We start from the raw sequence: 27,077 nt of genomic DNA on the forward strand, positions 1-27,077 counted from the left end.
CGTGACCTCCTTCTTGCCAAATCCAATGACTCCTACTCCATTCTGATCCTCCTTGACCTCTCTGCTGCCTTTGACACTGTCGACCATCCCCTCCTCCTCCACACCTTATTTCACCTTGGCTTCATGGACTCCGTCCTCTCCCGGTTCTCCTCTTCTCTCTCTGGCCGGTCATTCCTGGTCTCCTTCGCGGGCACCTCCTCCCTTTCCCATCCTTTAACCGTTGGAGTTCCTCAAGGGTCAGTTCTCTGCCCTCTTCCGTTCTCCATTTACACTCACTCCCTCGGTGAACTCATCCGCTCTCACGGCTTTGACTACCATCTCTACGCAGATGACACGCAGATCTACATCTCCGCCCCTGTCCTCTCCCCCTCCCTTCGGGCTCGCATCTCCTCCTGCCTCCGGGACGTCTCCACCTGGATGTCGGCCCGCCACCTAAAACTCAACATGAGCAAGACTGAGCTCCTCATCTTCTCTCCCAAGCCTGGTCCTCTCCCAGACTTCCCTGTCACCGTGGATGGCACGACCATCCTTCCCGTCTCTCGGGCCCGTGATCTCGGTGTCATCTTTGACCCGTCTCTTTCGTTCACCCCACACATCCTATCTGTCACCGAGACCTGCCGGTTTCACCTTTACAATATCGCCAAGATGGGCCCTTTCCTCTTCACCCAAACGGCTACCTTACTGCTACGGGCTCTCGTTCTATCCCGGCTAGACTACCGTGTCAGCCTTCTCTCTGACCTCCCTTCCTCCTCTCTCGCCCCGCTCCGGTCTATTCTTCACTCCGCTGCCCGGCTCATCTTCCTGCAGAAACGCTCTGGGCATGTCACTCCCCTTCTTAAACAACTCCAGTGGTTGCCTATCAACCTCCGCTGCAAACAAAAACTCCTCACTCTAGGCTTCAAGGCTGTCCATCACCTCGCCCCTTCCTACCTCTCCTCCCTTCTCTCTTTCTACCGCCCACCCCGCACGCTCCGCTCCTCCGCCGCCCACCTCCTCGCCTTCCCTCGGTCTCGCCCGTCTCGCCGTCGACCCCCGGGCCGCGTCCTCCCGCGGTCCCGGAACGCCCTCCCTCCTCACCTCCGCCAAACTGATTCTCTTCCCCTCTTCAAAACCCTACTTAAAACTCACCTCCTCCAAGAGGCCTTCCCAGACTGAGATCCTCTTCTCCCTCTACTCCCTCTACCGCCCCCTTTTCACCTCTCCGCAGCTTAACCCTCTTTTCCCCTCATCTCCCTCTGCTCCTCCCCCTCTCCCTTCCCATCCCCTTGGCACTGTACTCGTCTGCTCCACTGTATATATTTCCATTACCCTATTTATTATGTTAATGAATTGTACATCGCCTTGATTCTATTTAGTCGCCATCGGTTTTTACGAGATGTTCTTCCCCTCGACTGTATTTATTGCCATCGTTCTCATCTGTCCGTCTCCCCCGATTAGACAGTAAGCCCGTCAAACGGCAGGGACCGTCTCTATCTGTTGCCGACTTGTTCATTCCAAGCGCTTAGTACAGTGCTCTGCACATAGTAAGCGCTCAATAAATACTATTGAATGAATGAATTAATACTATTGAATGAATGTATGAGCGCTGTGCAGATGTGGAATGTGCCTTTGGGGACACAAATGTTTTAGGTCCCACTGAGAGCCTGCCCTGTGCATCCTACTTTCAGCGATTGACGATGATCCTTTCAGGGCCCGAATCCAGCCTGTCCCTAAAGTCTGCTCCATCTTTAAGCGCCTCCTAGAATTCCTCAAAGCCCGGAAAAACTGTCCCCGGCCGGAGGGGGAAGAACACGGAGCACCATGCGGCACTGACTGGCGCTGCTCAGCACAGACCATCTGCCGTCCCATTTCAACTGTTCGCTCCCATTTCCATTCATTTTTTCCTTCAATCGTATTTATTGAGCGCTTACCGTGTGCGGAGCACTGTACTAAGCGCTCGGAAAGTACAATTCGACCATAGATAGGGACAATCCCTCCCCATCAGCGGGCTCACGGTCTAGAAGGGGGAGACAGACAACAGAACAAAACAAGTAGGCATCAGTAGCATCAAAATAGATAAATAGAATCATAGATATATGCACATCATTAATAAAAAAGAGTGATAAATATGTATAAATATGCACAAGTACCATGGGGAGGGGAAGAGGGTAGAGCAGTGGGAGGGAGTCGGGGTGATGGGGAGGGGAAGAGGAGCAGAGGGAAAGGGAGGGCTCAGTCTGGGAAGGCCTCCTGGAGGAGGTGAGCGCTCAGTAGGGCTTTGATTTGCCTTCTGACTGCTGAACTACTTATTAGGCGTGATAGAATGGGAGCTGGAAATTCTTGGTCAGGATTTTTTTTTAAAGGAGTTTAGATTTTTGCCCTGTGAAGGCCTAGCCCTGGAGACATTGAATTTATTCATTCAGTCGAATTTGGAGAAGCAGCGTGGCTCAGTGGAAAGAGCCTGGGCTTGGGAGTCAGAGGTCAAGGGTTCGAATCCCGGCCCTGTCACTTGTCAGCTGTGTCACTGTAGGCAAGTCACTTCACTTCTCGGTGCCTGAGTTACCTCATCTGGAAAATGGGGAGTAAGACTGTGAGCCTCACATGGGACAACCTGATTACCCTGTATCTACCCCAGCGCTTAGAACAGTGATCTGCACAGAGTAAGCGCTTAACAAATACCAACATTATTATTATTATTGAGTGCTTACTCTGTGCAGAGCACTGTACTAAGTGCTTGAGAGAGTACAATATAGCAATAAAAAGACATTTCTTCCCCACAAGGAGCTTACAGTCCAGAGGGTACTTGGGTACTTGTCAAGAGCTTGCGCGAGGCATCGGTTTCTTCCCTCCTTCTCCCCATCTGTGCCTGTGGGGCAAAGGGGATCAATGTAATTATATGCTTCTTTTTAATATTCTGCATCTTATACCAGTGTCTTACCCAGTTATATTTGTGTCTCCCACTTGCCCATTTTTCACATTCTCATGCTTTCTCAAATTAGAAGTGAGAGATGGCCCTAGAACCCAGAGTTGGATCAGGCATCTGGAGTGCTATTAGGGGCATTGTAAGACCCTGGGCCCACCCCTTTCAGCTGAAATTTCTTTCCGGTCCCGGAATCTTGCTGATCGGGTTAATACTAGAGAAGCAGCGTGGCTCAGTGGAAAGAGCCCAGGCTTGGGAGTCAGAAGTCATGGGTTCGAATCCCAGCTCTGCCACTTGTCAGCTGTGTGACTGTGGGCAAGTCACTTCACTTCTCTGTGCCTCAGTTGTAAAATGGGGATTAAGTGTGAGTCTCACATGGGACAACCTGATTACCCTGTATCTGCCCCAGCGCTTAGAACAGTGCTCTGCACATAGTAAGCACTTAACAAATACCAACTTTATTATTATTATTATTACTTCCTCCAAGTGATTCTTGGGTTGGGAGAGTGGGTGTGCTCAGCGCCTGCCTGGGATTGCCCATTTTCAAGGTTTCTATCGTGATGTGCTTTTGATCATGTTTATAATCCTTCTTACACTAACCCTCTTTGCTAGAGTTCTCAGGATCTAATATAAATGAGCATTACATTCATTTCATGGCGTAGTGGGTTGAGCACGGGCCTGGGAACCAGGTGGTCATGGATTCTAATCCTGGCTCTGCCACTTGTCTGCTGTGCGACCTTGGGCAAGTCACTTCACTTCTCTGTGCCTCAGTTTCCTCATCTGTAAAATGAGGATTGAGACTGTGAGTCCCACATAGGACAGGGACTGTGTCCAAGCTGATTTTGCTTGTATCCACCCCAGCCCTTAGTAGATTACCTGGCACACAGTAAGTGCTTAAATACCAGAATTATTATTATTAATATTATTATTTCATAAAATGTTGAAATGCAATCACTAGTCACTAGACATTTATATTAGTGTTTGTCTGCCCTTCCCCCAGACTAAGCTTATTATGGGCAGGGAACGTGTCCGCTAATTCCGCTGTACTGTACTCTCCCAACACTTAATACAATTAGTCCCCGTTTAGACTGGGAGCCCGTCATTGGGCAGGGATTGTCTCTCTCTGTTGCCGAATTGCACTTTCCAAGTGCTTAGTACAGTGCTTTGCACGTAGTAAGTGCTCAATAAATACTATTGAATGAATGAATACAATACTCTACACGTAGTAAGTGCTCAGTAAATACCATTGATTGATAGTAAAATATCAAGATATGGGAGCAGTGTGAGAAGGGGAGACCCTAGCCCTGTGGGTGGCCACTCTGCCGGCAGGAGGATCAGGAGAAATAATATTAATAATGATGGCATTTGTTAAATGCTTACTATGTACCAAGCACTGTTCTAAGCACTGGGGGGATACAAGGTAATCAGGTTGTCCCACGTGGGGCTCACAGTTTTAATCCCCATTTTCCAGATGAGGTCACTGAGGCACAGAGAAGTTGTGACTTGCCCACAGTCACACAGCTGACAAGTGGCGGAGCCGGGATTAGAACCCATGACCTCTGACTCCCAAGCCTTTGTTTTTTCCACTGAACATCGCAGCTTCTCACACCGGAGATGAACAGAGAAGGAGCCTTTGGAGACAGGCTGAACATCCCTGCTGTTCCTTCTTGAGAAGCAGCTTGACCTAATGAGAAGCAGTAAGTAGTGGATAGAGCCCGAGCCTGGGAGTCAGAAGGTCTTGAGTTCTAATCCCATCCCTCCACTTGTCTGCTGTGTGACCTTGGGCAAGCCACTTCACTTCTCTGGGCCTGTTGCTTCATCTGCAAAATGGGGATTGAGAGGTGAGATCGGGCCTGTGTCCAACTTGATTTGCTTGTATCCACCCCAGCGCTTAGTACAGTGCTTGGCACTGTACACGCTTAACATATGAGAAGCAGCATAGCTCAGTGGAAAGAGCCTGGACCATGGATTCAAATCTCAGCTCTGCCACTTGTCAGCTGTGTGACCGTGGGCAAGTCACTTAAATTCTCTGTGCCTCAGTTCCCTCATTTGTAAAATGGGGATTAAGACTGTGAGCCTCACGAGGGACAACCTGATGACCCTGTATCTACCCCAGCACTTAGAACAGTGCTCTGCATATAGTAAGCGCTTAACAAATGCCAACATTATTATTAAATACCATCATTATTATTAGTATTATTATGGCTTTTTTCTGCGGCTGGAGCTCTCCCTGCCCCTTATGCCCTTGAAAATTAAATAGGCCTGAAATTATTGATAACCACTTGGCATTCTTGCTGCATTTAATAATAATAATAATAATGTTGGTATTTGTTAAGCGCTTACTATGTGCAGAGCACTGTTCTAAGCGCTGGGGTAAACACAGGGGAATCAGGTTGTCCCACGTGGGGCTCACAGTCTTAATCCCCATTTTACAGATGAGGGAACTGAGGCACAGAGAAGTTAAGTGACTTGCCCACAGTCACACAGCTGACAAGTGGCAGAGCTGGGATTCGAACTCATGAGCCCTGACTCCATTTAGAGAGAGGATGTCGAATTAAGCAAATTTCCAATTTTGGTGAATCCCTCACCCTTCTCAAGTACCTTTGCTTTTGAGGGTTGACAGAGGATGACTGATTAAAAGCAGAGGACGACTGATAAAACTTGTCTTAGACGGCTGCAGCCCCTGGACCTCCTTAGGGCCCAATCAACCAACAGTATTTGTTGAGCGCCTACTATGTGCAAAGCATTGTACTGAGCGCTTGGGAGAGTACAGTCCAACAGAATTAGCAGGCATGTTTCCTGCCTTTAAAGTGGCTTGTGGCCACGTCTGCCTTGAGGAAACGAGAAGCAGCGTGGCTCAGTGGAAAGAGCCCGGGCTTGGGAGTCAGAGGTCATGGGTTCGAGTCCCGGCTCTGCCACTTGTCAGCTGTGTTACTGTGGGCAAGTCACTTCACGTCTCTGGGCCTCAGTGACCTTATCTGTAAAATGGGGATGAAGACTGTGAGCCTCACGTAAGACAACCTGATGACCCTGTATCTACCCCAGTGCTTAGAACAGTGCTCTGCACATAGTAAGGACTTAACAAATACCAACATTATTATTATTGTTATTGTTACTCCTGTGGCAGTGTCTGGTGCTTGCTGGATGGCGGTGGTGCCAGTTGGTGCCGAGGGCTCTGGCTTGGTGGGCCACACATTGTTCTAGGGGTAAAGGGTGGTACCAAGCTACTGCCTCCACCATCCATCAACCAGTGGTATTTATTGAGCGCTGATTATGTGCTTACTATGTGCAGAGCACCGTACTAAGTGCTTGGGAGAGTCCTACATGACAACAGATTCCCCGGAAAAGCAGCATGGCTCAGTGGAAGGAGCCCTGGTTTAAGAGTTAGAGGTCATGGGTTCTAATCCCGGCTCCTCCACCTGACAGCTGTGTGACTTTGGGCAAGTCACTTAACTTCGTTGTGACTCGGGTACCTCATCTGGAAAATGGGGATGAAGACTGTGAGCCTCACGTGGGACAGCTTGATGACCCTGTATCTATCCCAGCGCTTAGAACAGTGCTCAGCACAGAGTAAGCGCTTAAAAAATACCAACATTATTATTATTAAGGAGCTTCAGTCTAGAGGGGGGCTTGGCTGGAAAGATTTCTCAAGGGGAGGGTGGACCAACTGGCCTTAATATCCCTTGGCCAAAGGCCCCAGGTGACCCAGGCTACTGTTAATTACAAGTTGATTGTGCCTGAAGGTTGTTAATCAGCAGTATACCAGTAAATGGAAACTAATCTATTCATTCAGTCATACTGCATATGCATACTGCATACAAGAGAAGCAGTGTGGTTTAGTGGAAAGAGCCCGGGCTTGGGAGTTAGAGGTTGTAGGTTCTAATCCCAGCTCTGCCACTAATCAGCTGTGTGACTTTGGGCAAGTCACTTCACTTCTCTGGGCCTCAGTTACCTCATCTGGAAAATGGGGTTGAAGACGGTGAGCTCCACATGGGACAGCTTGATTACCTTGTATCTACCCCAGCGCTTAGAACAGTGCTCGGCACATAGTAAGTGCTTAACAAATACCATTATCATCATTATTGCTATTACAATTTGGCAACAAATAGAAATAGTCCCTAAATATATGGCTTTTATTAATAAGTAAGGGAGACAGAAATTTAGAAAAAAATGCACTTTGATCATTTGCATTGTTCTTCTATTGAAACTAGGAAAAAGGCATTTCAAATTATTGGTGACAAAGCACCATCAGGTTGGGTGTATTTTTAAATATTAGACTTCTTAGTTCACTGACTTTTGTGCAACACTTTGGAGCTGAAATTAATTTTTGTTTCCTTCCGGGCTTTCTTTTTCTAGGAGCTGAAATTACCATTTACATTTTTAAGCGGTCATATTCATGAATTACGGATCCACGTGCCATGGACAAAACTGGGCTCAGAGCCGGTAGTGATCACTATCAATACAATGGAGTGCATCCTGAAGCTCAAAGATGGATTACAGGTGAGGAATCTGTCATTCTGCTTGTGTGAGGAATGTATCATTCTAGATGTTAAGTTAAAATGTGAGACTGACAGACTTGCCCTCTGTATGTGGGCTCCATCACTTGCCTCTTGTGTGACCTTGGACAAGTCATTTAACATCTCTGGGCCTCTGTTTCTTCATCTGTAAACTATGGATTAAATTCCCGTTCTCCCTCCCCCTTTAGAATATGAGCCCCATGTGGAATGGGGACTGCGTCCAACCTGATGGTCTTGTATCTGCCCCTATGTTTAGTATGGTGCTTGGCACATAGTAAGCATTTAGAAGAAAATAGTAGTAATTGGTGGTGTTCTTATGAATTGGTAACCAACTGAAGCTTTTTTAAGACCTGGGGATGTTTGTGCAAGATGGCTAAGTATTGATCACAGTTATTCAACCTCATTCTTGTCTTTTAGTCCGAGAAAGTAGCCACTCAGTAAACTCTTTGAATGTGGCTTTTGAGGGTCATTTTTATTGCACATTTCCTGTAATGTAGCCCCAGAATCATTAGCATGGATGCAAATTCCCCAGGCGTGTATCATTTGAGTGGGGCCTGCTGCTGGGTTGAGTAGGGTCAAATACTAATTTAGCTCCAATTAATCCAAATGATGTATCAAAATCCGGGTAAAATATATCTTGCTGTATTTCAGTTAAGGTGAGATGTATTTTATTTTACCAAAGTTTCTTGCAGTCTTTTGGATAAATTTGATTTTGCCTGCTAACCATATTTCTTTTCCAGTGTCTCCAGATTTTGTTGAGTCCTTATTCTTTTTTAGGTGTAAATGCTGGTCATTTATTTTCTCTTCCAGCTTTTCTTGGGGTAGACAGCAGACAGATCTCAAAAACGCATACCATTTTAACTGTTTTTGCTTTCTATCACCCAAGAAATACCTTTCTTGACTTGAGTTTGTGTTTTGGCACTGCCCATCATACTAGTATATGATAGATGTTTTTTCAGTTTCATTATGTAATCCAGCTATTATTTTTAAGAAAAGAATTTGAAATAAGAGTATATGTAAAATTGTTTTAATTTTTGAGACTAAATTTTAGGGCTTCTCAGAAGAAAACTGCATAGAATTCAGCAATTGAAATATTATTTGACATTGATAATATTCAGATCCTTAATTTTTAGGGGCATTATACAAAAGGCGTAATTGTAAGCTTATTCTTTCATCTAAATGCTTTTTCCTTCTTGAGTGTGTTTTCCACTTTTAGAGTGCTTCATTTTAGGGGGAGGAGGAGGAGGGAGAAAACAGGCTTTTGTGGAAATTCCATGTGTGCTAAATGTATACCCAGTTCTCCTAAACTGTGGAAATCATATTCTTAACCTGCGTGAAGGAAAATTTGTGATATAATAGTTGTCCTGTGTTTGAGGCTGTGCACGTGCACCGGACCATTTGTTCTAACACCTTGTCCTACGGGATCCAGACAGATGTGTGCCGTCGGAAGAATCTTTCCTATTTCTGCTTTCATGTTCTGTCCAAAACACATAGTGAAAACGTGTTCTGGCAAAACTAAGTGGACGTGGCTATTTAGCAACACAATTTGGAAATGTATGAATAATGTTATTATGATTATAATCATCTTTTTGCATTACAGCATATGTGTAGTGTTTCAGTGGGTTGTAATGAGAATCAATGTATTCTTGGAATTTGAAGATTTATTTTTAGGAAAATCTGCACTTGATTATGCCACCCATGCTGTATTCCATATTGGGCGGGGGGCGGGAGGAGGGAATCCAGACACTAAGTATTTTTTCAGTGCTAAGGTGGAAGTTTCAAGGCCAGATGTCCCATAAGAAACACATTTTAGAAGACGCAAATTACAACTAATTATAGAGGCTGCAGAAAAAGATTTGTAACACATGACTTTGTGCAGTCCAGAACTAATATTTGATATTGGACTATGCAGATGGCTACTGCTGGAATGATCAGATTTCCTGCTTGCATGGTATGTGAAACTTGAATTTTGTGGTGCATTCAGCAAGAGGTCAAGTGTCACAAATGTAAAGCACTTGCAAAACAAGTATTTGTTACAGATGGCGAAGATTCTGGGATAAGAAGGACTTTTGAAAATTGCAGTTGATATTTAGACAAATTATTCACTGGTACGTACTTCCTTGGAGAAAAACACGCGGGTTTTTGCCCATGATAAGCCCTATCTTTTGAGTAATAATGTGGAGGTAAACTGTCCTAATAGTTTGTCCTAAATATTTTTAAAAGAAACTTTGGATTTAGCGGAAGCTTTCCACAATTATTCATCTGATGTGGAAAATGAGAAAGGCTACTTTGGAGAACTCAAGACTATTTATTTTAACTAGTTTAAATTTCAGAAACACAGCAGTCAAGGCTAAATCCATTGCACCCTGTGAATAAATTTGGGTTTGGCATGGATGGTAAAGGGGGAGACAAATGTAGAAGGATAAAAATATCCTTTATTGCATGTTGGTATATAAATAAGTATATTTGTGTGCCAGAGAAGCAGCATGGCATAGTGGATAGAGTACGCCTGGGAGTCAAAATGTTGTGGGTTCTAATCTCCGCTCCGCCACATGTCTGCTGTGTGAGCTTGGGCAAGTCACTTCACTTCTCTATGCTTCAGTTACCTCATCTGTAAAATGGGGATTGAGACTGTGAGCCCCACGTGGGACAGGGACTGTAAACCCGGCCCATAGGAGCTCATGCTGCTCTGCAGGGGAGAGGAAGTTTCTTGCTGGAGTATGCCCATGGTTCCAATTCAGTCTAGAGTAATACTTGTATTTTGAATCTACCCCAGCGCTTACGACAGTGTTGGGCCTGTAGTTAGCACTTTACAAGTAATAATAAAGATGGTATTTGTTAAGTGCTTACTCTGTGCCAAGCACTGCTTAAGCGCTGGGGTAGATACAAGGTAATCAGGTTGACCCACTTGGGGCTCCCAGTCTTAATCCCCATTTTGCAGATGAGATAACTGAGGCACAGAGAAGTTAAGTGACTTGCCCAAAATCACACAGTTGAAAGCGGCAGAGCCGTTAAGAATCCATGACCTCTGACCTCTCCCCTCTTCAAAACCCTACTTAAAACTCACCTCCTCCAAGAGGCCTTCCCAGACTGAGCTCCTCTTCTCCCTCTACTCCCTCTGCCACCCCCCCCTTTTACCTCTCCGCAGCTAAACCCTCTTTTTCCCCTTTTCCCTCCACTCCTCCACCTCTCCCTTCCCATCCCCACAGCACTGTACTTGTCCACTCAACTGTAGATATTTCCATTACCCTATTTATTTTGTTAATCAATTGTACATCGCCTTGATTCTATTTAGTTGCCATTGTTTTTACGAGATGTCCTTCCCCTTGACTCTATTTATTGCCATTGTTCTTGTCTGTCCGTCCCCCCCGATTAGACTGTAAGCCCGTCAAACGGCAGGGACTGTCTCTATCTGTTGCCGACTTGTTCATTCCAAGTGCTTAGTACAGTGCTCTGCACATAGTAAGCGCTCAATAAATACTATTGAATGAATGAATGAATGACTGCCAAGCCCGGGCTCTTTCCATGCTGCTTCCCTGCTTAACAGAGGACCTGTGTTCTAATCTAAGAGAAGCAGCGTGGCTCAGTGGAAAGAGCATGGGCTTTGGAGTCAGGGCTCATGAGTTCGAATCCCAGATCTGCCACTTGTCGGCTGTGTGACTGTGGGCAAGTCACTTAACTTCTCTGTGCCTCAGTTCCCTCATCTGTAAAATGTGGATTAAGACTGTGAGCCCCACGTGGGACAACCTAATTCCCCTATGTCTACCCCAGCGCTTAGAACAGTGCTCGGCACATAGTAAGCGCTTAACAAATACCAACATTATTATTATTATTATTAATCCTGGCTCTGCCACTTGCCTGCCGGGTGACTTTAGGCAAGTCACTTACCTTCTCTGTGCCTCAGTTTTCTTGTCAGTAAAATAGAAATTCAATCCCTGCCTGTCAGCCTCAAGTTAGTAAGGGGAACGTTTCTGACCTGATTGTCTTGTGTCTATCTCAGTGTTTAGTACAGTGCTTGACACAGTGTAAGTGCTTAGCAACCACCACAGTCATTAGTACTGCTGAGACTAAAAATTCTTTATAGAGTTAGAGGGACAAGAACCAGGCCTGAATATGCATCCTTGCCTTCCACGCTTTCCTTTTTTTTTTACTCTCCCAGATGCCAGTAGGGACCCTGCTGGGTATCGGACCAGATCTGAATTGCAGTTCCCTACAGGATGGAGTGGATGGGATGCGATACATTACAAGAGAAAGGGACAGCAGCTACAGGAATTCCAGGGTGCTTTGTACAAGAGTTTTGAGAACACACAAGCCTGGTCTTTGAGAATAGAAGAAAAAATATAATAATGATAATAATGGTGCTGTTTAAGCGCTTACTGTTTGCCGGGCACTGTACCAAGCACTGGGATGGATACAAGCACCTTGAGTTGAACAATCTCTATCCCATGTGGGGCTCACAGTCTCAATTGACATTTTACAGATGAGGTAACTGAGGTCCAGAGAAGCAAAGTGATTTGCCCGAGGTCACACTGCAGCCAGGCGGTGGAGCCGGGATTCGAACCCATGACCTTCTGACTCCCAGGCCCATTCTCTATCCATTACGCCATGCTGTACTTGCTTGTTTTGGTTACTCAAAGTCCTAGAAGGAAGCAGAATTAAGCAATTTTGAATTTTTATAATGATATTCGCTTTTCTTAGGAGACCATTTTGGTGTGAATTGAAAGCATATTGTGGAGAAGGAATAGTAATTTATGAAGCTTTCTGAGAGGCAGAGAGAAGCCAGACAGTTGGTCATAATCTCAAGGAGTTTAGGAGGGCTAATTGTCGGGCAAGTAACTGGGATAAGGGCCTGGCCACCCTCTCAGTGAAGAAGGACGAGGGAGGTGTGGGGCTTCCCTGGCCTGCAGGGAGAATGAGTAGGAACCTGCCCCCAGTTTGCATGGAAGTCGGAGGTCATGGGCTCTAATCCCCGCTCCGCCACTTGTCAGCTGTGTGACCTTGGGCAAGTCACTTAACTTCTCTGTGCCTCAGTTCCCTCATCTGGAAAATGGGGATGAAGACTGTGAGCCCTGCATGGGACAACCTGATTACCTTGTATCTATCCCAGTGCTTAGAACAGTGCTTGGCACATAGTAAGTGCTTAACAAATACCAACATTATTATTATTATTATTATTTGGGCTTATTACAAGTAATGCAAAAGCAGGGAGAGATGTAAATTGCACATTTTGCTTCTTGACCTCTGGGTATTTGGAAGTAACCCCACCCTCAACCTCACAGGATTTTGCAGCAGCAGCTTGGCTTAGTAGAGAGAGCACAGGCTGGGAAGTCAGAAGGTCATGGGTTCTAATTCTTACTCTACCACTTGTCTGCTGTGTGGTCTTGTGCAAGTCTCTTCACTTCTCTAGGCCTGTTATTTCATCTGTAAAATGGGGATTAAGACTGTGAGCCCCATGTGGGACAATGACTATGTCCAACCCAATTTGCTTATATCCACCCCAGCACTTAGAACAGTGCCTGGCACACAGTAAGCACTTAGCCAATACCATAGTTATTATTACATATCTATAAATTGTATAGTATAAATTATAATAAGAATGTTAGTATTTGTTAAGCGCTTACTATGTGCAGAGCACTGTTCTAAGCGCTGGGGTAGATACAGGGTAGTCTGGTTGTCCCACATGAGGCTCACAGTTAATCCCCATTTTACAGATGAGGTAACTGAGGCACAGAGAAGTTAAGTGACTTGCCCACAGTCACACAGCTGACAAGAGGCAGATCTGGGATTTGAACCCACGACCTCTGACTCCCAAGCCCCAGTCTTTCCACTGAGCCATGCTGCTTCTAATTCATATTAATATCTGTCTCCCCTTCCAGACTGTAAGCTTGTTGTGGGCAGGGAGCATTTTACCAACTTTCTTCATTTATTCAGTTGTATTTATTGGGTGCTTACTATGTGCAGAACACTGTACATAAATACTTGAAATGTACAGTTTGGCAACAGATGGAGACCATCGCTGCCCAACAGCTGACTCAGTCTAAAAGGGAGAGACAACAAAACAATACAGCACTTAATACAATGCTCTGCACATATTAAGTGCTCAATAAAAACCATTGGTTGATTCTTGAAACAGGTAAAAGAAAAATACAGACAGCCGGTTAGGAGATCTGTATTGTCTCCTAATCCTGCTTCATTGAAAGTGTGAATTCACAGGAGAAAACATTTTTTTTTAACCTTTATATTTTTGCTACCTTTCCTTTTTTTTTCCTCTCTGGGTTTATCTTTGATTGTCTGTTGAGCAGCCAAGAGGCCAAGTAGCCGTGAGTACGAACCTTCAGTAATTCAGGGCTGCTGATAAACTCGTCCAATGTCCATAGGGCATTTCGGATTCTGTGCCTTTAGTTTCCCTCAGGTTTCAAACCAAAGCCCATGGTATATTATATCTAACATTTTAATGCAAAACCAGTGTCCTTTGCTTTACACTGCTGTTACTGTTTCATAGAATCCCGTAAGCCATATTATTTTCAATCAGTTGTAGTTCATTAGACTGTAAGCCCGTCAATGGGCAGGGACTGTCTCTATCTGTTGCCGATTTGTACATTCCAAGCGCTTAGTACAGTGCTCTGCATATAGTAAACGCTCAATAAATACTATTGAATGAATGAATGAATGGTGTATGGTGTTCTAGCTCTTGTCTGCGCAGATATTCATTTATCTAATTTCCAATCGCATGTGCTCACAATACCTTTTTAAGTCACTTAGCATCAAATGAGTTTCCTCTAAGATCTTTCTCAGATGTTTAGCAGCCATTCACTCTTTGATGGAAACTGCACTCCTGAACTACCATCTGTAGTCTTCAAACCTTAAGTCATTGAAGTTTTTGCCCTAATAAAGGCATGTTGGAGTGATTTTTCCTTTAGACCCTTTGTCTGGACTAGTTAAAATAGGGGTTTCAGTTTACTCTGGAGGAGGTTTCTTTTAGTCCTTCAGTTGGAAGGACCGATAGGGTCGTTTCAATCCTTCCTAAGAGAAAATAACATTTAGTGATATCACCCATTCCTTAGATGGTCTAATTGCACAAAATCATCTGTTGTATGATTACTCTGGATTTCAAAGATTTTGAGACAGGTGAAATTAAAATAGAAAGTTTGAAGACTGTTGGTTTCCCCACCCAGCGATCATCTTGAGAGTTAGTGACACTGTTTCTTCTTGCCTCAGAAGTCATTTAGAAGTCCAAAGAGACTTGCTTGGTTTCTACCAAAGGCACTGAAAAGGCTTATTAAGCAGAAGTGTTGTAAATTTTTGTCGAACCTGTGAAATCCAAGGCTTCACTGGGAGAAATCTTTCTATATGTGATAATGTTATGAGCAACTGTACAGGTGGAGCTATATTAAAGGTCCCAAAACTTTGGCAGTTTTCAACGTGAAGTTGTATGTTGCTTGTCAGCCGAGTTTGTTTTTCAAGGGAATTTCCAGTACTGTACTGTTCAAAAACTGAGTCCCCATGTTTGAAGACTTTTCCCCCTAAAATTAGATGCTTCAGAATGGAAAGATCCTACCTTCTGTTGACCTTATCTTACTGACCTTCTGCCTGTTCTTTAAATTATCCCCTTTTCAGGCAGTTTTTGCCCAAGATCATTATTTAGTTGTAACTTAGAAATTCTTCTCATGCCATTACGTCTAGCCTGTTTTGTATTTTTGGTGTTGGTGATTTCAGCAAAAGAGATATACTTGAGATCATTTATTTTTTTCTGACCTGATTTTTCTCTGCAACAGCTTTAACTCATCATGTTCTTCAACTTCCATCTCTATTTTTTTTTTCTGTGACATTGAGAGCTTACTGTATGTCAAACACTTTTCTAAGTGCTGGGATAGGTACAAATTAATTAGGTCGGACACAGTCCCTGTTCCACGTTGGGCTCACAGTCTAATGGGGAGGGAGAATACATATCTCCATTTTACAGCTGAGGAAACTGAGGTACGGAGAAGTGAAGCGACTTGCCCAAGGTCACACAGCAAGCACTTGGCAGAGCTGGGATTAGAACCCAAGTCCTTCTGATTCCCGGGTCTGTGCTCTCTCCACTAAGCCATGCTGCTTCTGTGCAGATAATTCCCGAATCATCTTCTCCAGCCCTGCAGTGTCACATTTCCTATTCCCATCTCAACTTGGATGTCCCTCTGATGCCTCAAATTTGGCATGACCCAAAGAGATCGTGTCATCTTCCCACCCAAATCTTGTCCTCCCCCTGAAACTTCTATCACAGTAGACACCACCATCATCCTCCCTGCCTCACAGGCCCATACCTGTGGCATTATCTCAGACCCCATCTTTCTCATTTAACCCACACATTTAATTTGACATGAAGTCCTGTCGGTTCTACCTTCACAGCATCCCTACAATCTCTCCTTTTCTTTCCATCCCAAATTGCTACCAACTGATTGTTATTCATTGTATCCCAGCTTGACTACTGCATTCGCCTTTTCGTTGATCTCTCTGCCTCCTGTCTATCCTCTGTGCAGCGTGGCCTAGCGGAAAGAGCATGGGCTTGGGAGTAAGAGAACCTGGGTTCTAAGCCCAGCTCCCATCAGTTATCGGCTATAAGACCTCAGGAAAAATCACTTAACTTCTCAGAGCCTCAGTTTCCTTCTGTAAAATGGAGGTTCGCTACCTGTTGTTCCTCCTACTTAGACTGTGAGCTCCAAAAGAGACAGGGACTATGTCCAACCTCCTTAACTTGTATCTGCTCCAGCGCTTAGAACCGTGCTTGACACAATAAGTAACTAGTAAGTGACTTAGCTTTTATTTGCTCTGCTGCCTGGGTCATTTTTCTTAAAACAATTTCAGTCCATATCTCCCCATTCCTCTCAAACCTCCGAAGGTTTCCCATCCATCCCCACTTAAGGTAAACTCCTTACCTTGTTCTTTAAGGCCCTCAATCAGGTCCCTCCACCCTACCTTACCTTGTTGAACTCCTGTAGCCCAGCTCGCACACTTGACTGCCCTAAAGCCAACCTATTTTCTGTACCTTGACCTTGTCTATCCTGCTGTCGATTCCTTGTCCTTCCTCTGGCCTGGAACTGCCCTCCCCTTTGATATACAACAGACCACTCCTCTCCCCACCTTCAAAGCCCTCCTGAAATCACACCTTTTCCAAGAAGCCTTTCTCGACTAACCCTTCATGACTTTCCTCATACCTTCCTCTCTGCATTACTTCTGGACTCAGATCTGTGCCCCTTAAGCACTTGATATTCACCCCACAGCACTTAGGTACATAACCTAAGCATATCCTAAGAGAAGCAGTGTGCTTAGTGGAAAGAACAAGGGCTTGGGAGACAGAGGTTGTGGGTTCTAATCCCAGCTCCGCCACTTGTCAGCTGTGTGACTTTGGGCAAGTCACTTAGCTTCTCTCCGTTACCTCATCTGTAAAATGGGGATTAAGTCTGTGAGCCCCACGTGGGACAACCTGATTACCTTGTGTCTGTCCTAGCGCTTAGAACAGTGCTTGGCACATAGTAAGCACTCAACAAATGCCATTATTATTATTTTTATTATATCCTTACACTCTCTTTCCCCTTGCTGTGATTCATTTTAATGTCTCTCTCCCCCTGTAGACTGTAAGGCCCTCTTGGGCAGGGATCTCAACTCAATTGTATTGTAACTTCCCAAGCGCTAGTTCAGTGCTCCTCACACAGTAAGCACTCAGTTAATGCTATCGATAGATGTTACTGCAAGGGAGGGTCAGTTGCACTGGGAGAGGGATATGTTGGAACCAAAGATTACCTGAATCTCTTACTCTTGGTCAGCGCTTAGAACAGTGCTTGGCAAATAGTAAGCCCTTAACAAATACCGTCATTATTATTCATAAAGTAAGAGAGGAGTCGGGGAGGAGATTGGGAGAGGCAGAATGAGGAGGAAGAAATCAGGCAGTAAAAGAATCCAGAGACCCAGAAAGAATAGAAATACCGAGGCAATCAAATGCTGTTTGGAACAGGTGGACCCGTGCAGGCTGTGCGGGTGAGAGAAGAGCTATATTTCCCATGAGCTGTTGGAAAAATAATTTCAACAACCTCTCCTTAGTCAATGAATTGGCCCATTCAGGGCTGAGTCCCTATTTTTTTAACCAAAAAAGGTCACAACTACAGCTCGTCAGTATTTTCATTCAAATGGGCCACTCCTGCTGGTCATTAGAGAGCCCTCGAGGAAGCATGCAAGCATAAATCCTTGTCCCTCCCCTCTCTTGTTTGAATCTCATCCATCTAGAGCTCCTGGAGGTTCATCGAGCCTGGTGTGGAAGGCCTTTGTGTTGGGACTCCTTGAGGATTGGGTGGGATGGGGGGATGAGGGGGTGGTGGCATTGATGTGCTGGGCAAAGGAGTGTCACATGAGACATCCTGACCTGGTCTTAATCCCCTTTCTGCAGTCTCCTCCTTAGGTTGATCCCAGCAGGCCGACGAAGGAATGGGATGTAGAGCTGGCCGCCTTGTCCAAATGAAAGAATATTTAGTTCTCTGCAGGCCTAACGTCATCTCATTTACGAACTAGTTTATTCTGACATGCCAGTAACATTAGTTAACTAATAAGTGGTGTTTATTGAGCGCTCACTATGTGCAGAGCACTGTACTGAGCACTTGGAAGAGTTCAATATAAGGGAATAAGCCGACACATTCCCTGCCCATACCGAGCTTTCAGTCTAGAAGGGGAGACAGACAATAATATAAATAAATAATTTATAATACCTAGTTAGCATCAGATATTTACAAGAGTTTACTAGTAATTTAGGCTTGGAAAATCAGACACCTGAGCAATCTAACTGCATCTGAATCTGTTGGAGTTGGTTTTGGAGAGACTTTGTCATGAGCTAGGGTAGGGCGAAGCAGTTTCAAGCAGATTGGCCAAAAGAAATGCCACTTCGATGAACTGCATCTCAGTCTGAAGATCTGTAAGCTTAGAGGAAGTGATAGCAACTTTTGAAATCATTAGGCATTTGGAAATGAGAGGAGTTGGCTAATTTGGGGTAAATTATATAGGGGATTTTTGAGAAAAGTTGAAGGCATAAATAAGTGTAGATAACTACAAAAATGACTACAGATGCTCTAAATGTGGAAAAGTCCATTACCAGCCTTTTCCTCCCATTTTTTTCATTTTGTGATAAATGAGTCAGTTTTGTCTTCCGTTTTGGCTTTTTGGATAATTAGCCCTGTAATTGAGATGGGTGAAGGTGATCATCTACTTTATACTACTAATTTTTACAAAATTAAAAAGCACTGGGGACTTCAGTTTGGGCCTTTCCAAGCAGTAGTTTACCAAAGTCTTAACAACTTTGGTTGAGACAGACTTTAATTAATTAATACCCCATGTATTAATAATCTGCTTTGCACAAACTGTCATACCACACCTGTTTAAATGTATTAACTCCTTGTGTAGTCCTTGTTTCCTGAAATATTTGCTACTTTTTGTACCAGAAATGGGAATCGTTAATAAAATGGGGTGAAAGCTTTAAAAAAAAAAATAGTCCATAGTCCATGTCCCAAATGGGGCTCATAGTTTTAATCTCCATTTTAGAGATGAGGTGACTGAGGCACAGAGAAGTGAAGTGACTTGCCTTAGGTCACACAGCAGACAAGTGGTGGAGTGAAGATTAGAACCCAGGTCCTTCTGACTCTCAGGCCTGTGCTCTATCCACTAAGCCACATGGTGTCTTTGCCTGATGTTTTCTCTGGTTTTCTCTCCCTTTTTCTCTCCCTCCTTCCTTGTCCATGAGTTTACAGCCTAGAAGGGGGATATAAAATGGATATAAAGGAATTGGTTCAGTTGTTTGCTGCATGATTAATTCATGGAACTTACGATAAATATGTGATCAGATATTTAGTTGAGAAGATACCACTTGGTTCTCCTTTATAGGAAGAAGATGAAAAACAAAAAGTTGGAGTATTCCATTATTAATCTTATAGACGCTTTGCACATAAAGTGTGCTGAAATGTTTGCGTCCTGAAAAAGTGACACAAAGAAAATAACTTCAAAGTGTCACCAAAGACAATTTGAACCTTCGCTGGGAAATTTTTAGGTGTTGGTTCTCAACAGAATCGAAATTTGGTAAATAGTATATTGCACATTTGCAGTACCTCATTGTCTTTAAAAATGCTTTTTTTTACCATGTCTTGATGAAAACCAGTTATAATGTTGATGGAGTTAACTTGATTGCAGTAATGAGTTTTAATTCATATAAAAGCTGAAAACAAAAAGAGCGAATGGAGAGCTGAAGTCTTGCCCTGCAGGCAGCAATCCAAACCATCTGGGCTGTCGGCCAGTGGTCCCTGAACTCAGAATCTCAGGTTAATTGAAACGTTGACATTTTGTGCCAAACTGTAGTGCTTTATTTTTGTGTTGAGCAGCTAAATATAACCAATAGCATAGCAAAAGGGCATGCTACAGCATAGGAAAGGAAAGTTTTCCGTGCTACTTTGTAGAAGTCCTTTGAAAACCTTTTTTTTTTGGTTTCAGTGTTTAAAACAAGCTTCATATGAGAAAATCTTCCTATATCATAAGAGCAGTATTCAGAATAAGAGGTTGTCTCACTTGATAACATTCTTTTTGACCATATTTTTGCAATGAGGTGTGTCACGATAGTGGTTTTTTTCCCCCAATCATCGTAGTTTGCCGTGGCACCTTTGCCCTGTAGCCCATTTCATGTTATTACACATAATGAAGTGTTTTGTTAATTCCATTCTTAAATTTCATTTAAACTATTGGATTTTTGACATCTGGAAGAAGTTATCTAGGCTGACATCTCTTCCATGTTCAATTTTCATTTCTGTCACTTGAATAAGAGCCCTACAGTGTCATACGTAGTGGGGTGAATTAAGGACAGATCACTAGGTTAAACTGGACAGCTTTTATTTCTGTTTCTTGCTGACTATGATTTCAGATTCTGTATTAACTCTTTTTTAAAAAAAATCTATTGTACCTTGATAACTTCCAAGATGAAGCCCTTAGTTTATTTTTTGACTAATGTGATCATGACCATGGGGCAGAGCTTTAACTTTTCTTGGTCTGACCGTTTCCTTCATCTGCAGAGTGGAGGGTGTAATATACCCATTTAATACCGTAGCTGTGAGGAGAAACTAGTGACATGAGTTAAAACCAATTTGCTCAATTTAGCGTATTTGAACAACTTAATGTTCCCAAGTTTTTTTTTTCTTCAGGAGCCCAGGTGATACTGAAATAAGATTCATTCATTCAGTCATATTTATTGATGGCTTACTGTGTGCAAAACACTGTACTAAGCCCTTGGGAGAGTACCATATGACAGCAGACACAGAGCTTGCCCATAATGAGCTCACAGTCTAGAGGGTGTGTGTTGTATGGCATCTTTTGAAGAATTTTCACACAAATCACGTCTGACATCTTTGTAAAGTATATAGGGAAAGTTATTTTCGTTCCTAAATTGCAGAAGAGGTAACTGAGACCTAGAATTGACTTACCTAAAGCCTTGCAGTCATTGGCAGTGAGTAGAAACCAAATTTCCTGATTCCCAGTCTAATATTCTTTCCTTGAGTGGAAAGAGTTCAAGGTTGGGAGTCAGTAGCACCAGGTTCTAGCCCTGACTCTGCTACTTGACAGCTCTGTGACTACGGGGAAGTCACTGAACTTTTCTGGGCTTTGGTTTCTTCATCTTTAAAATGAGAATGAAATTCTTTGTCTCCCATCCTCTTAGATTTGTGCCCGTTGTGGGAAAGGGACTCTGTCCAATCTGATTATTATGTGTGAACCCCGGCTCTTAGTACAGTGTTTGGCATATAACAAGTGCTTAAACCCCTTCATCATAATTATTATTTTATGTCACCTAATATCATATCATTTTTAAAAATCAGAAACCAACACTAAGCTATAATACTTTTTATAAGATTATACATTCTTTATTATCTGGAGAAGACATTAATCGTAGGAAAAGTCCAGGGAAAATGTGGGCAAGGTGGACCAGCAGATAGATGGTTAGAAACTATAGGAATGATAACGAAAGAATTGTTAGCAAGGCTATGGATTGTGGCAGAAGATAGGTCATCCTGGAGGAAATATATCCACAGAGTCGCTATGAATTGGAAATGACTCGACGGCATTTGATGATAATTCTTTATAAAAATCTACGTTTATGCTATCACTTGTGTTTTCATTACCCAGTTTGGGTAGAACATGATGGAAGAATAGAGAACATCCTTCCCTTAACATTAGTCTGTTCTGGATAAACATGATTCACAACTAGGACAGTTATCTATGGTTTAAGAATAAAATGGTTGTGTTCACCCCGTTGATCAAGACACAATGCTGCTATTCTTCCCAGCCGTTCCCTCGGTCTTATTGTACACTCTTTTCTGTTCTTGTGATTTTTACAGGTTTTAAGGCAATTAAATGTTGAATGACAAGAGCCTAAAGCATCACCATGTAGGAATTTGTATCAGAAACTAACAGTTGAAAATTTGTATCCAAAAAGTCAGTTGAAATGATAACTTAAAGCTGTCTACCTCCCAAGCCATTCATTCTCAGTGAATCAGTAGTTATATTAGTTGTTAGAGTAGCAGCGTGGCTTAGTGGAAAGAGCACGGGCTTGGGAGTTGGAGGTCGTGGGTTCTAATTCCGACTCCGCCACTTGTCTGCTGTGTGACCTTGGGGAAGTCACTTCACTTCTCTGTGCCTCAGTTACCTCATCTGTAAACATGAGGATTAAGAAATGTGAGCCCCACGTGGGACAGTGACTACCCTGTATCTCCCCCAGCACTTAGAAAAGTGCTCTGCACATAGGCGCTTAAATAGCATAATTATTATTATAATTATTATATCATGCTCTTCAAGAACACAAATTCCACGATATAGAAGAAGCTATTTTATATCTTATGTGGTGCTCATAAATTGTGGGTTTGTCTGCTTCAGGCTCACCCCACAGTGCAACTATACTATGTTCCTCAAATGTGGTTATCATGCAGTGTGCTCTTCTGTAGACTTGTAGGTGAAATTGGCCCCTTTTGTCCCCATAAGGCAACAACAGCTGAGATCATTAAGCAACTGTGGACTCAGTATCATCCACATTGCATCATGTTCAGTGTGACTTAATGAAATTGTCATTTGGGGGGTTATAAATGGTATGATTGGCTCTTGGCAACAGCAGCAAAACTCAAAGGTTTCATTTTGTTTGGCTCTGCTGCACAAAAAGGTTGTTAATCCCTACCCTAAAGGCTTATCCTCCAACTGCCCTCCCTGACTGCTATCTTAAACCTTTCACTCTGTGAAGATGCCTTCCTTTAATAACAATAATAATAATTGTGATATTTAAGTGCATACGATGTGCCAGGCACTGTACTAAGCACTGGGGTAGATACCAGCTGATCAGGTTGGACACAGTCCCTGTTTCTCATGGGGTTCCCAGTCTTCATTCATTCATTCAATAGTATTTATTGAGCGCTTACTATGTGCAGAGCACTGTACTAAGCGCTTGGAATGAACAAGTCGGCAACAGATAGAGACAGTCCCTGCTGTTTGACGGGCTTACGGTCTAATCGGGGGAGACATTTTGCAGATGAGGGAACTGAAGCACAGAGAAGTTGTTGCCCAAGGTCCCACAGCAGACAAGTGGTGGAGCCAGGATTAGAATTCAGGTCCTTTTGACTCCCAGGACTCCCCACTAGGCCATGCTGCTTACTTTTTGCTTCAAACATATTTTCATTCAATCATTCGATTATATTTATTGAGCGCTTACTGTATGCAGAGCATTGTACTAAGCGATTGGGAAGTAAAATTCAGCAACAAATAGCCACTCGCTGCCCACAACGGGCTCAGGGTCTAGAACCGGGGAGACAGATATCAAAACAAGTAAACAGGCATCAGTGGCATCATTATAAATAAAAATTATAGATAAATATACATCATTAATGGAATCATTATAAATAAGTACACAGGTGCTATGGGGAGGGGAGGGGGGTAGAGCTAAGGGGTGATGGGGAGGGGGAGCAGAGGAAAAGGGGAGCTTAGTTTGGGAGGGCCTCCTGGAGGAGGTGAGTTTTCAGTAGGGCTTTGAAGAGGGGAAGTCTGCTGTTTGGTGGATTGAGGGAGGGCAGTCCAGGCTGGAGGTAGGATGTACTTAAGTCTTCCATATCCTAAAAACACTCTCTGCTGATCCCATTGCTCTCTCCAGCTCTAGTCCCATCTTTCTCCCTTCTCTCATTCCTATCCAAACTCCAGGAACAAGTAATATAGGCCCACTACCTCCATTTAATAATAATATTTATTAAGTGCTTACTATGTGCCAAGCACTGTTCTAAGTGCTGGGCTAGTTACAAGGTAATCAGGTTGTCCCACGTGGGTGAGTCTTACAGTCTTAATCCCCATTTTACAGATGAGGAAGCTGAGGCACAGAGAAGTTAAGTGGCTTGCCCAAGGTCACACAGCAGACAGTTGGCAGAGCTGTGACGTCCTCTGACTCCCAAGCCCGTGCTCTTTTCACTAAGCCACACTGCTTCTCTCCATCACCTGTCTTCAATCAGGTTTTCCACATGAATGGATACTCTTAGCTCACCAGTGACCTCCTTATAATCATAGCCAGTGGGCTCGAAGGTGCCCTAATCCTCCTTGACCTCTCAGCAGCCTTTGATTCTGTAGACCAGTTCTCTCCCCCGCCCCACACCAGACCCGTCTAGAGAACGTAGATCATTCCATCCTCATCGAAACACTTCTAGGCCTTGGTTTTGCTGATGTGATGCTAACTTGTTTGACTGCACCTAGGCAGCGGCTCTGCACATACGTGTCTCCTGTCTGCACCTTCTCATAATTATAGTATTTTGTTAAGCACTTACTCTGTGCCAGGCACTTTACTAAGCACTCGGGTGGTTACAAGCAGATTGGGTTAGACACAGTCTCTGTCCCACATGGGGCTCACAGTCTTAATCCTCATTTTGCAGATGAGGGAATAATAATAATGTAGTTATTTGTTAAGCGCTTACTTTGTGCAGAGCACTGTTGTAAGCGCTTGGGGTAGATACAGGGTGATCAGGTTGTTCCACGAGAGGCTCCCAGTTAATCCCCATTTTACAGATGAGGTAACTGCAGCACAGAGAAGTGAAATGACTTGCCCACAGTCACACAGCTGACTAGTGTCAGAGTTGGGATTCAAACCCATGGCCCAGAGAACTGTGGCTCAGTGAAGTGGCTTGCCCAGGGTCACCCAGCAGGCAAGTGGCAGAGCTGGGATTAGAACCCATGACCTTCCGACTCATAGGCCCATGCTCTGTCCACTTGCCATGTTGCTTATTGTAGGAATAATAATTGTTATATTGGTTAAGCGCTTTCAAATTATATGTACTAAGCACTGGCAGCAGAAGACAATCAGGCTGGTCACAATCCCAGTCCGGCATTGAGGTCAGAGTCTGAGTAGAAGGGAGAATGGGCATTCTACGTCTTGTACGTCATGGAATGGGGTCACTCAGACTAGTATGCATAGGGGCTTCAAGGCTTTGGGGCTCCCCCAGAGATAAGGAGGGTGGTTAAAGTGTTTCTCTGGAATGATCCTGTAAAGCAGGTCTTGTAAAGCAGGTTATTCAACTCAAATAGTTTCTATGTCTGTCATCTTCACTGTAATTCGGAGTTTTTACGGTCAGGGACTGTCTTAATTTTTCCTTCTATATCTTGGAGTGCACACTTGAGAATTACATGCATTTCAGGTGCTTGATAAAAGTAGTTTTGTTGTTGATAGAAGCTGCAGGGCGTGGCGGATAGAGCTCGGGCCTGGGAGTCAGGAGGTCACGGCTTCTAATCCCAGCTCCACCACTTGTCTGCTTTGTGACCTTGGGTAAGTCACTTCTTCTCTGGGCCTCAGTTCCCTCCTCTGCAAGATGGGGATTGAGACTTTGAGCCCCACGTGGAACAGGGACTGTGTCCAACTTGATTTGCTTTTATCCACCCCAGCGCTTAGTACAGTGCCTGGCACTTAGTAAGCGCTTAACTAATGCCATCGTCATTATTATAAAGACCAATTTGCTGTTAGCAATTTTTTTCTGTTTTTTTCCCCCGACTAATTCCTGATGAAATCTTCTGGGTTTTTTAATTTAACAGGTAATTTTCAAAGTCTAGTCCGTTTGGCGATGAAGACTGCTTTCGTAACACTGTAGTGTAGACATCTTGGTACTTCAGAATTCCTTGATTCATGTTATGGCCTATAATCCTTTTGAAATTGGCTCAACAGAGCTGTGAGTGCTATTGATGGTGCATTTCTTTAATAACAGGGTGTTAAGGGGGTTTACATCTTTATTAGGTCTGTGGTCGGCCTGGGAATTTTAAGACAAAGACTTCACTGTACTTTTAATGCCTTTTCTGAAGATAGAGATCTTTCCAGAAGACTAAACAGTTAGAAAAGCTGTCATTTGTCATTGAACTGTTTGAACAGCAAAGTCCCCCTCCTCCTCGTCTCTCCTCCTCCCCCGCCCCACTCCCTCAGGCTCTTGTCATCACAATATCGGCCTTAACACTTATGAACCTGTAGCCATTATAAGCATCAAGAATGAAAGTACTTCAAAGGATTTTAAATTTTTGGACCTGATTTTTGCTGCGTAAAACTTTTCCATAACGAAGCATATTATTTTTAAGGTATAGCTTAATTCCATGTCCTGTTCGTTTCAGAGTGAGAATGTATTTGTTAAAATCATAAGTACCCAGTTTTTCTTAATGGCTATTTGTAAATGACTAATTTTGTGACTTTGTGGGCTGGATGAGTTTCTTGAAAATGTTTAAGTAAATATCTTGATCATAAAGGAATGTTTCTTAAAACTTGTTTTCAACTTTTCAGCCTCTTGTGTCAAAAAACTGTGGAATACTGTCAAATTCACTTATTGTGCCAAACACTTGCTAACTTCCCTTTAGAGGTGCATTGTACTTCATGGGAAGAGATGTAATGTAGCTAAATATTGTGGTTCTTGGAATCTGGAATTGTGTTAATTCCTAGCTTCCGTAGCTATTGACTTGAGAGAAAAACCTAATGGTCAGGAAGTCTTAAATTTTGACAGTTTTAAGTTTTATTTTCCCGGAGATGGGGAAGTTGAGCACCTTATCAGAAAGTACAATCATATGTAAGGAGAAACTATTGTAAAATGGTCATTTTAACAATTAGACACTAGAATGTTGAGGGCCAAAGCTGATATGAACTGTTCTTTTATTATACTCTTAGTTTCTGAAAATTATATGGATCATAAGAAGCCTTTGTTTTATTGGATAGATAGCTATTACCTAGAAGGCAAACTGGTGTAATATTTATTGTGCCCAGTAAACCTTGAAAGCGCCTTTCCCTTTTCAGTTTTCTCTCTTACATAACCAGTTATCGGGGCCTCCTGAATTTTCTTTAAAAATAGAAATAATCCACAGTGCAAATATTGAATGAGGAAAAAAAGCAATAAAGGACACTACCCTTTTTCCCATGTGGTGTGACTGACACATCTTCGATTTCTTGTCCAAAGCACTTCAGCCCACAATCTTTGAATTGCCAGCATTACATCATCCATTGCAATCCGGTTATTTTATTTACGTTAGGAGAACCTAAAAACTCCTTGTATGTTAAAAGCCTATCCTCACTGTATGGTCAGGCACCGTGAGTTAGAAATACTGAAGCTATTAACCCAAACTACTGG

General features: G+C 43.4%; 1 protein-coding gene across 1 annotated transcript in view; it reads left to right on the forward strand.

Annotated features, from left to right (window-relative positions):
* VPS13B (vacuolar protein sorting 13 homolog B) overlaps positions 1-27,077 on the forward strand; it is a 932,812-nt gene that overhangs the window by 13,241 nt on the left and 892,494 nt on the right. Inside the window, 1 exon segment of the mRNA XM_029063425.2 lies at positions 7,256-7,399. Coding sequence (XP_028919258.1) covers positions 7,256-7,399 — 144 coding nt within the window.

The sequence above is a fragment of the Ornithorhynchus anatinus genome, chromosome 4 (genome assembly GCF_004115215.2).
Source record: "Ornithorhynchus anatinus isolate Pmale09 chromosome 4, mOrnAna1.pri.v4, whole genome shotgun sequence".
NCBI classification, from domain to species: domain Eukaryota; kingdom Metazoa; phylum Chordata; class Mammalia; order Monotremata; family Ornithorhynchidae; genus Ornithorhynchus; species Ornithorhynchus anatinus.